General features: G+C 35.7%; 1 protein-coding gene across 1 annotated transcript in view; it reads left to right on the forward strand.

Annotated features, from left to right (window-relative positions):
* The window catches only part of FSD1L (fibronectin type III and SPRY domain containing 1 like), a 59,146-nt gene extending 48,937 nt beyond the window's left edge, over positions 1-10,209 (forward strand). Inside the window, exons 13-14 of the mRNA XM_029203106.1 lie at positions 4,944-5,032; positions 9,743-10,209. Coding sequence (XP_029058939.1) covers positions 4,944-5,032; positions 9,743-9,865 — 212 coding nt within the window. The 3' untranslated portion in view covers positions 9,866-10,209. The remainder of the gene's footprint in view (positions 1-4,943; positions 5,033-9,742) is intronic.
* The last annotated feature ends 1,616 nt before the right edge of the window (positions 10,210-11,825 follow it).

The raw sequence follows: 11,825 nt of genomic DNA on the forward strand, positions 1-11,825 counted from the left end.
TGCTTTTGTGTACTCTACTGTACAGCACTGTATAGGGTACAGTAGTACGGTATCTTTATTTCAAGCCCAGGATGTCAGGAAGCAAGCCTAAAAGCAGCAGTGATGTAGCTGGTACTACTAAGAAGAGCCAAGCGATAAGGATGGAAACAAAAGTGAAAATAATTGAGAGAGTGGAGCAAGGTGAAAAGATGGTAGACATCGCTCATTCTTATAACGCGAGTTGTTCAACCATCAGCACAATTCTAAAGAACAAGGACAAGATCGGACATATGAAGTCTGCTGTGCCGAAGATGTCGACAGTAATATTGAAAAAGCGTGGAAAAGTGATGGAGGAGATGGAGAAACTTCTCAGTGTGCGGATGCAGGATCCACATCAGTGCTGAGTCCTGCTCAGCTTAATGCTGATTCAAGAGAAAGCTAAAAGCCTTTATGAAGACTTGAAGAAGAAACGTGGCGAAGAATCAGAGGGCACACCTTTTAATGCCAGCCATGGCTGGTTTCATCGGCTCAAGGCTAGAGCCAACCTTCAAAACCTAGAAGTAAGTGGCGAGGCAGCAAGTGCAGATATGATAGCTGCTCGGGAATTTCCTGAAACGCTTCGAGAAATTATTGATGAAGGCACATATTTACCCAAGCAGGTTTTTAATGTGGATGAGACAGAACTGTACTGGAAGAGGATGCCAGACTGAAGTTACATCAGTAAGGAGGAAAAGCTGATGTCAGGCTATAAAGCAGCAAAGAATAGGCTAACTCTGTTGTTTGGTGGCAATGCTTCCAGCGATATGCAGCTGAAGCCTCTCTTAGTTTTATCACTGAGAGAACCCAAGAATCCTTAAACACATAGCCAAGAGCTCTCTCTTCCTGTTTTGTGGAAGAGTAACCCCAAAGCCTGAGTTACACAGACCATTTTCCAGGACTGGTTTTCCCACCACTTTATCCCGGAGGTAGAGAAATATTGCTTAGCAAAGGACATCCCATTCAACATTCTTTTGCTGCTTGAGAGTGCTCTGGGCCGCTCCCCATTCATGGACAACTTTCATCCCAACCTCAAAGTAGTGCATCTGCCACCAAATACTATGTTGTTCATCCAACCTATGGACCAGGGAGTTATACCAACTTTTAAGAAATATTATTTACATCACACTTTTCATCAGGCAGTAAAGGCAAGTGACAGATCAGGAACAACCTTGCAGCAATTTTGGAAGGACTGTAACATCTACAAGGTCATAAAAAATATGGGCTTTGCTTGGCGTGAGGTTATGGCCATTACCATGAATGAGGTTTGGAAGAACCTTTGCCCACAGTTTGTTCATGATTTTCGTGGATTTGAGAAGGTGGATGAGGAGTCCAAAGAGGTCTTCAGCAACTTAGTGACCCTCAGCAAGTAGCTGGCGCTAGATCTGCAAGAGGACGACTTCAATGAATTCCTTGCTGTGCAACACAAGAAGCTTACTAATGAAGACTTGATTGAACTGGAGGCCCAGAGAAAGGATGACGAGAAAAGAGGAAGAAGAAGTAACTGAAGAACTGAAGAGATTCATGACGCAGGAAATGGCAAGGGGATTTTCTTTATTTGAGGAGGCACTGTTAGTTTTTGAGGCACAGGACCGGAACGTAGAACGGTATACAAAGGTTGCAGCAGAATTCAGAATGCAATCCAGTGCTACCGTGTCATCTATAATGAGAAAAAAAGAGCTACTACCCAGACATCACTGGATCGTTTTTCAAGAGGGTGGATAGAATTAAATCAAGCAAGGAACCAGAACCTCTGCCATCAACGTCAGCCCTGAGTGGAATTGCGGCTTGCCCTCCATCTCCTGTTGCTGACGATCCTTCAGCTCTGTCATCTCCCACCTCCTCTCCCTCTTCCAGTCAGTAACACTTCTTGCCTGTTCATTGATGCCAGCCCCTGTATGCCAGCTGTTGTACTGTACAACTGTACTTTTCAAGGTACTGTACTGTAAGATTTTAAATGTTTTCTTTACTTTTGTGTTTGTTTTTTATGTATTATTTGTGTGAAAAGTATTATAAACTGTTACAGTACAGTATTATATAGCCAATTGTGTTAGTTTGGTACCTAGGCTAATTTTGTTGGACTTAGGAACAAATTGGACTTACGAACACGCTCTCAGAGTGGAACTCATTCGTATGTAAGGGACTTACTGTATAATCCTTATTTGTTTAAAAACTACTAACATTGCTTCTCTTGCCCTGTTTTTCCAGACTGTACATTCCCTATACCATTAGCTGTTCCTTTTATAATTTAATTTTTCCAAACCCTTATTATCTCCTGTGGTTGTATGCTATGTCTATATATTTTAAAGATTGGTTCTCAAAGTAGAACACACAACTTCTGACCTTCATAGGTTAGTGATTTGGCCGCATAATTTCTAGTAATATGACTTACCAGCACTGTAGATCAATATTGAGCTTGTAGCCACCTAATCCACTAGATCTTTTTCCATGCAGTTCTGTCAGATTATCTTTTTTTCTCTGATATTGTCAGTGTAGGGGTGTTTTTTTGTTGTTTATAACTCAAATGAAGAATATTATATTTGTCCTTAAGTTTCATCTTAATAGATTTGGCCAATCTTTCCCTCCTGTTAAGATCATCTAAAAATTAACTTGGTGGGGTTATTTTTTGCAAAATTTCTTTAGGCTTTTTGAGTTAGGTATTTGATAAGTATCTTCTCTACTGTCATCTAAATATTTATAAAACTTTTGAAGATGAGGTACTGTTGAACTAGGGAACAAAAGTAATTCCCTAAATGCTTCTCTCCAAGTTGACACTTAGAGCTAATAAAACGAAGTTTTACCATTTTAGTTAACATTGTGTCCAGATGATTCCATGAGGCATCAACTACTCAAACAAAAAAGTAAACAAATTGATTTTGGTTTGATTTATTTTTAGTGATAGTGATGACATGTCAGTTTTGCTGCATCTTTTTTATTTACTCCTTTTGAATCAGATAAATATTTTCCTCAGGATAACTAGTAAATTTATTGGCGTACTTTTTTTTTTCTTTTTCAACTACCAAGATAGCGTTTGCTTATCTTCTCTTTTCCCATACTTGGTGGTTCCTTAAAGATAGTAGTAAGAAGTATAATTGTTAACCTAGAGCATAGGGTATAGGAAGAAATTGTAATGTAGGATGGGATCAGATTCTGAGGGCCTTGAAAAATAATAATAGGCTAATCTTCTTTTTAGTAGTTGGTGGGGGGGCTTCTGTTCATTTTAGAAAACTGTAGTCATATGATTGTAATATAGTTTTAGAAATATTAGACAGTAAATAGTTAAATGTAGAAGAGAATGCAAACATTGATAGGGGAAGACTTTTCAAGGAGGTGGTCTTTATATAGACAGGACCATGTCTGTTTTGCTAAGTATTATGTCCTTATTGCCGGACAAGTGCTTCACATAGTGAGCCCTTAATAAGTATTTGTTGAGTGATTAGTGGTAAGAGGGATCTGAGCAGTGAGGAATCAAGAAGAATGAATTGGATGGTGTGAAAGTAGAATTCATAGGACTTGATAACTAAATATGGATTGGAAGAACTGAAGAACTGAAGATGACTGAGGTTTCATCCAGCGTGATCAACAGGGTGATAGTATCATCAACAGGATAGGGAGCATAGAGTCCTGGGGAAAGATGAGATGCCAGCAGGACAGCCATGTGGCATTATTTAGCTGAAGCTAAATATTAGAAATGGCATCACGAATGGCCAGTGAATATTGCACAGAACAGTTAAGCATTATTGCTCTGCTGTGTACTAACTTTGTGACCATATATAGGTTGCTTGATATTTTGAGGTAATGTGTATAAATCACCCAGTTATTTAATAGTAGGCATAAATGTTAGTTTCTTTTCTCTTCTTCTCTGTTTAGTGGCAGCAGTGGGAGCATTGTAGAGAGAAAGAGCCTGGACAAGCATCTACACTTATTTTTTTTTTAATTAACATATGACTATTTTGATAGAATCACTAAGAGTTCCCACTAATAGAAATAGCTGTGCATATTACATGTTGGGTATGGATTTAAGCTCCTTTTGCATATTGTTCTCACTTAATCCTTGTAACTATCCTAAAAGGTCAGAATTATTAATCTCATGTAACAGATGAGGAAACTGAGGCTCAGAGAGGTTAAGTGAGAAGCATCTAGAAAGATGGGTTTGAAAGAGCAATGAGGTGATCTGTTTCCTCCCTGGGAGTCTGACCACTGTTGATGCCCCTGTTTCTGGCTTTAAGCACCTACATTTAGAATAGGAGAAAAAGAGACAGAAGATATCCTCAGGATTAGGAAACAAACCAAGAGAATAGTCATGAGAGAAGAGTTTGAAGAAGTGATACCAGTTGTGAGGATACCATCAGGTTGGACAGTTAGGTGGTCAGAAAGAGTGATTTAGTTGCATGATCATTGTTGAAAGACGGACTGTGAGGAGATTTTAAGAATTAACAAAGTTGAAGCGGTGATAACTATACCATGATTTCAGAAACTCAGGTATAAGCATGGCTTCAAGTAATTAAAAGACAAAGTTTCATAGAGTAAACCTTAAATGGTGATAGGATTTGGGTGGAAAGGCTGATTATATAATAAAAATGAAGAAGAAATAACCATGGCTTTTACTGGGCTAAGAAAGCCATTTGTTAAATAATGATAAAATAAATAGTCTATAGTTGAGTAAGTAGAATAGTGCCAGATTATGCAAGCCCTATGGAGATCTTGAAAACCAGGGAAAGAAAACTGGATTTGCGCTTTTTCTTAAGCATATTTACTACTGATTTGCAAGTGAGAATTACTAAGTCCAGTCCTCATAGTGACAAAAAAATTAATGCCAAAATGTGCATTTGGTTATTACTTTTTATGCATGATTTTATGTTAGACTTAATTAGATATTATGATTTTTTTCAATAATAAATCAGACGTTTTTTTCTCCTTCCTTTTAGGTCAACTTTCTTTCTATGATGCAAACTCAAAACAGTTGTTGTATTCCTTTAAGACAAAATTTACTCAGCCAGTACTACCTGGTTTCATGGTTAGTACGTAATTTATATTTTATTTGGTTTGGCAACTTTAAGGAGAACAATCTACGCTGTGTATTTGGGGAAGCACAATACCTTATTTTTTCTTTATATTCCTCTCCCTTTCCCCAGTCCACCTCTCCCAAATCTGTGTTTGTCTGTATATTTTTGGTATATTTTATTGAAATAAGTGTTAAGACACAAAAGTCTGCAAACCATAAGCGTGTAGTTTGATCAATATTCATAGGACCACACTCATTTTTGTAACCAGCATCTAGGTCAAAAAATGGAGCATTGTGCCCATTTCCAGCCCCTAAAGGCCCTCCTCCAAAGTGGTTACTGTCTTGAGTTTTTGTACCATAAATTCATTTGCCTTCTTTTCAACTTTGTATAAATGGAATCATACAGTATCTTTTTGGCTCAATATTATGTTTGTGAGATTTATCCATGTTTTTCTATGTGGTGATAGTTCACATAGTTTTCTGTTGTATGTATATGTATAGTTTTCCATTATATGACTATATCATAATTTATTTACCCATTCTAATTTAGTTGGATACTTGGGTGGTTTCCCATTGGAGACATTTACAAATAGAACTTCTATAAATATTCTTGTTAATGTTTTTTGGTAGATATGTATATGTATTTCCAATGGGTATATAATTAGGATTGAGGTTACTAGATCATATGGTATGTGTGTAACCAACTGTAGTAGAGTTTTCCAAAGACGTTGGTTATACCAATTTACCAGCAGCAGTATATGAGAGTTTGAGTTCCTCCACATCTTTATCAACACTTGGTATTGTCTCTTTAAAAATTTTTATCCTTCTAATGGGTATGATATATTACATTGTGGTTTTCATGTGCATTTCCTTGGTGATTAGTGCTGTTGAACACCTTTTAATATGTTTATTGACTGTTTGGATATATTCTTTTGTGAAATGCTTGCTCAAGTCTTTTGCCTGTATTTCTGTTGGATTTTCTTCCTCTTTCTTATTGATTGTTTTGGAGTTATTTCTATAGTCTGAGTCTTTTGCCAGATATATGTATTGCAGTTATCTTTTCCACTCTGGCTTTCCTTTCCCCTCTCTTATTGGTGTCTTTTGAGGAACAAAAGTTGTTAATTTTTATGTTGCTCAGTTTATCAGTTTTTTCATTTATGGTTAGCACTTTTTGTGTTCAGTCTAAAAAATTTTTATTCACTCCCAACGTCATGAAAATACTGTGTTTTCTTCTAAAAGCAAAATTTTCCTTATACATTTAGACATAGACTGCATTTACAATACAAGTACAATATAGAAATGATATGTTTGGTATGATGTTAGGGTTGAAATATGTTCTTTAATTCCATATGGATAGCTGCTTATTCCAGGACCATTTACTGAGATCATCCTTTTTCCACTGCAGTACAATCTTTGTAAAATATTAGATGACTATCTGTGTGTGGTAGACTGAATATATGTATGTCTATATACACGTGTATAATTTCAGGACTACTCAATTTGAGAAAAAGTCATGATTTTCCACACAAAATGAAACTTGGTTTTGAATTTTTATTTTTATTAAGGAAATATTACTGCTTCTCCTAATTCCTTTATCTGTTGCATTTCCCTATAAGATTAGGCCACTGTGGGGAGTTCTGCAATCCAGTTAAGATCATCATTATTCTGGCTAGAACTTTCCTTAATTTGGGGGCTGCTTCTACAGATCAGGATGGTGTATTTCCATTGCAGACTTGGTGGAATGTTTATATGTGTGTTCTTCGACAGTCACCCCCAACTGTAACTCCTAAACTGTAAGGATAAAGTATTCAGGTTATATGTGGGTTTAAAATACAGTACTTTTAAATCTCACAATTGATAATGATTATTTACCCTAGATACCATAAAGTCATAAAATAAGTTTAAAAGAATGCTAATAACGAAGACTCCTAGATTTCCCTTAAAAAATAAAAATGATTAGTGAATAAAGTTATTGTTTGTAGTACCATACTTAGGGATATTGGAAAGGTTATTTTCTTTTTAACCTCTGCATATGATTTATTTTTGACTGTTTTTCCAAATTGGTCACTCAAGGACAGTATTTTTACCATGTGGAATTCAAAGTTATTTTTCCCCTAAGTCTCAGATATGCTTTTTTGCGGTATGTGGGCCTCTCACTGTTGTGGCCTCTCCCGTTGTGGAGCACAGGCTCCGGATGCGCAGGCTCAGCGGCCATGGCTCACGGGCCCAGCCGCTCCGCGGCATGTGGGATCTTCCCGGACCGGGGCACGAACCCGTGTCCCCTGCATCAGCAGGCGGACTCTCAACCACTGCGCCACCAGGGAAGCCCTCAGATATGCTTTTTAAAAGGGTAGATTTCATGTTTAATTTGAGTCTATCTCAGGAAAGTAGGTAGTGAGTTTATTCATTGTTTTTTCATTCCAAATGATGAAACTGTAATTACGTTAGTGAATGTCATGCTTTTTTCATGTGCTTATTTGCCGTTTGTATAATTTCTTTGGTGAAGTATCTTAAAATATTTTGCTCATTTTTTACAATTGGGTTACTTGTTTTCTTATTATTGAGTTTTAAGATATCTTTATGTATTCTGGATAAATCCTTTATCAAATAAATGTTTTGCAAATATTTTCTCCCAGTCTCTGATTTTTTTCCATTTTCTTGACATTTCAAAGAGAAGTTTTTCATTTTGATTAAGTCTAGTTTATCGATTTTTTTTCTTTTATGGATCATGCTTTGCCCAACTCAAGGCCACAAAGATATTTTCTTTTGTTTTCTCCTTGTAGTTTTATAATTTTAGGTTTTACATTTAGGTCTGGGATCCATTTTGAGTTAACTTTTATATATGGTATAGAGCATGGTTTGAGATCTATTTTTTTTTAACATCTTTATTGGAGTATAATTGCTTTACAATGGTGTGTTTCTGCTTTATAACAAAGTGAATCAGCTATACATATACATATATCCCCATATCTCCTTCCTCTTGTGTCTCCCTCCCACCCTCCCTATCCCTTTTTGCATATGAATGTCCACATGTTCCAGTGCCACTTACTGAAAAAGACTAACCTTTCTCCATTGATTTTCCCTTCCACCTTTGTGCTAGATATTTTGAGTAAATATTTTTTTAAATCAAATAATTTTCAATAAAATAAGATAGTAGTTTTATAATCAGTTGCTTTTATATTTTTTAATTTATTTTTTATTGAAGTATAGTTGATTTACAATGTTGTATTAATTTCTGCTGTACAGCAAAATGAGTCAGGTATACACATATATACATTCTTTTTTTTTTTTGGCCACACAGCTTGCGGGATCTTAGTTCACCAACCAGGGATTGAACCCAGGCCTTGGCAGTGAAAGTGCCGAATCCTAACCATTGGACTGTCAGGGAACTCCCCTATACATTCTTTTTTATATTATTTTCCATTATGGCTTATCCCAGGATACTGAATATAGTTCCCTGTGCTATACAGTAGGATCTTGTTGTTTATCCATTCTATATATAATAGTTTGCATCTACTAACCCAAAACTCCCAGTCCATCCCTCCCCTACCCCCCCATCCCTCAGACATAAAGAACAGCAACCACAAGTCTGTTCTTTATGTTTGTGAGTCTGTTCCTGTTTCGTAGATAGGTTCATTTGTGCCATATTGTTTTTTGTTTTTTGGCTATGCCACGTGTCATGCGGGATCTTAGTTCCCCGACCAGGGATCGAACCCGTGCCCCCTGCATTGGAAGCACAGAGTCCTAACCACTGGACCGCCAGGGAAGTCCCATGTTTTTGTATTGTTTTTGTATTTTAAGAGTTATCATTACCTTCTGTCATTAATATTTTAGAATGTTAATTATATAGTTATACATTTCACAGGTCAGCAAATTCTTTGTAACTATGCTATAGTTACTTAGTAAATATTTAATACTTTAGGATATAGTTGAAGTTGGGAATACTTAAAAAATTTCTAGACTCTCCCTCGATTTATGCTTATGTCTGCTACATAAATGGCAGTTGATGACAGTTTAACTGATTCATATTTTCACATTTTAATTCTCTTGACTGTATTCCAAATAAGTTATAGTTTACTGAATGTCAGCTGCTCTGTTCACAAGTGAAGCAGTTTTATGTTTCATAAACTCATTCACATTTATGATAATAGAATATGGCAAGTGTATCTGGATATTGTCATTTGCATTTTCCTCTGACGACCTTAAAGAATTATAAAAGAGTTCTTATTGTTAACAAGCTAGGGAAGAAACTCATGGAATTACTCTGTTAACAGAGGGGTGTTAAATTCCTATAGTGTCAGGCCACACCTCGTTATCAAAATCTAAAGCAGTAATTGGGGTAAAGAAGTTGACTCTTTGTGCACTTCTCTTGGTTGTGAACATTAGCATCAATAATGATAATGTCTTTTGCCTAGATTAATCCAATTTAGTCTCTAAATTTCTACAGCCCTTACTTCCCTTTCTTGTGTGCAGCTCCAGTGGGTTCTGCTCTCATAAAGACTTCCTTTGGTCTCTTGGAAAGTCTAAAAGATTTCTTTGGTTCTAGAAGACTCTTGAGTTAGCCTTTCCACTTCCCCTCAGTTCACATACAAAGGTTATCAGTTTGGAATTTGATAATGTTCACTTATGTGGCATTTTGCCTTTCAAATAGAAATATAAGGATCATTTAAGTTTTCATTTGATTTGAAATCTGACTGAAGCTTTGTTTTTGTCCTTTCTTAGGTTTGGTGCGGTGGACTTTCTTTGAATACTGGGATGCAGGTTCCAAGTGCTGTGAGAACACTTCAGAAAAGTGAAAATGGAATGACTGGTTCGGCTAGCAGCCTAAACAATATTACTCAGTAATGCCTATTCAGAATATGTTTACCTTCCCTCACCCCTTCTTGAATGGGTGGCCTTTTCTGTGCAGTTACTAATCACAGAAATTTTTGAGTGGTAGAAATCAGGTTTGCTACATTCTGCTTTAAGGTGTGGAATCTGTTAGCATCAAGCATCTAGTATGAAGCATTCACAGGAACCTGCTGAGCAATATCAGGGAAGCAAGCAGACATCGAGCAAGAAACTGATGTTTTGAAGAGTAAATGGGAGAAAAAGGCAGTGTTTAAGTAGTTACATAGAAACTCATTTTTGTGTTTCTTGGATTACTTTGGTTCTTCTAATACGTTTAGTTACATATGGTAGCCCTAGGACCTGAGGGAAAATCATTTAAATCTTCTTTCCTCTGTACTTTCTCTTTTTTAATGTCATCACTACCTGTTATTTAGTTCTTACACTGAAGCTTGAAAACTATACAGTCCTCTGTGGTTTTCTAAAAATGGAAATAATTGTTTGGGGGTGCTAGAAAGGTTTTCTTACAATAGTTTATTTTTCCCCTTTTATAAACAAGCTGAGGTTTGCTAAATTATCCTCTTTTGTTTGACTGGATTGAATATCATTTTCTCTTTTCCAAATATTGTGATATTTCTCTTATGGTTATAACTCAAAAAAGAAAGTGGATAGGAAGTTTCTAGACAAAATAGCTTAAAATCACCCAGATTTCAGTTTTTTACCTGCTGCAAAGGGATATTCTTTATATGTTACCCTGTTTAATCAGACTTTTCTTTCCATCGTTTTGGATGATGGGTAAGATTTTTTAATGCTTTATATTTTCTGATTTTTTGTCTAGTTTAATACTACCTTTAGTAGTTACCTTTGGTAAATTCCCACTTGAATTCGGTAATAACTGATTTTTAACATTTCTAGGAAGATGAAAGTTTATTAAAGCTGTATAGTAAGTAGAGAAAGCTACCTATTCAAGTTTTATCTACGAGGAATAGGTTATAAAGGAAGGTGCCTAAAACTATTCTTTACTGAAGTCATTTAATCTGCTTTTTAATAAGATGGAATGGTTTAAACTGTTTTGAAAAACTACAAATCTCGGACTTATTTGGCACATGAGTTTTTCAGATATAACTATTCAGAGGTGGTTTTTCTCTCAATCTTTTTGCTACATGCATTTGCTTTCTAAAGGGTTGTAATTCTTCCAAAAATCAACATAGAGTAATCTTTACCAAACTTAGGGAAAATGTGTTAAACAATGAGTAACACCCACGGTTATTGAGAAGAGTATTTATATTTTTAAAGTTGATTAAAATTTGTAACAAGTCCTTTGAGCCAAACTGAAAGTTGTAATTACAGTATTTAAGAATCCATTGAGCATTTTAAAGAGGTCTGGATTTGTATATTCCTTAATTTTTGAAACTTTTACTTTCTCATGTTGACTTTCTTTCGTTCACGTTTTAAGTATATTGTGTTATGACAACCTCCCTAGAAGTGACCATTGCTGCTTATTACATTTGAATTGCTTTCTACAGAAAGCCCTGTGGAGTAGGAACAGCTCATTCTCTCTTAAAGTTTACTGATAGGATGTTTTGTTCATTGTAAAACAAATCTAAATAAGGAATTTCATTTGAACTGGGTATTATTTTTTCAGAGGACATTCATATCTATACCATTGTCTGATGACATATTTTAAAGACTATAATGAAATTTAGAGAATGACATTGTCAGTAGATATTCTTTTGATTCTCCAAATAAATATAATTTTGGTTTTTGTTTCTCCTAGAGATTTTGAAAGAAATTTTTGGATGGCCCTACAGCAGGGTCGTTCTAGGACCTAAGGAAACAGGAAGTTATAATTCTTTTTCATAGAGTTAAACCTGAAAACAGTAAGTTAGTGGTGGAGCTTTATGTGAACTGCTTTCTGTGAACAGTTATGTATATTTTAACAAAATGACACAGAAAAAGCCAGAAGTTCTTGTATTAA

Source organism: Monodon monoceros, unplaced genomic scaffold (assembly GCF_005190385.1).
Source record: "Monodon monoceros isolate NGI ecotype Baffin Bay Population unplaced genomic scaffold, NGI_Narwhal_1 Super_Scaffold_5, whole genome shotgun sequence".
Taxonomy (NCBI): Eukaryota; Metazoa; Chordata; class Mammalia; order Artiodactyla; family Monodontidae; genus Monodon; species Monodon monoceros.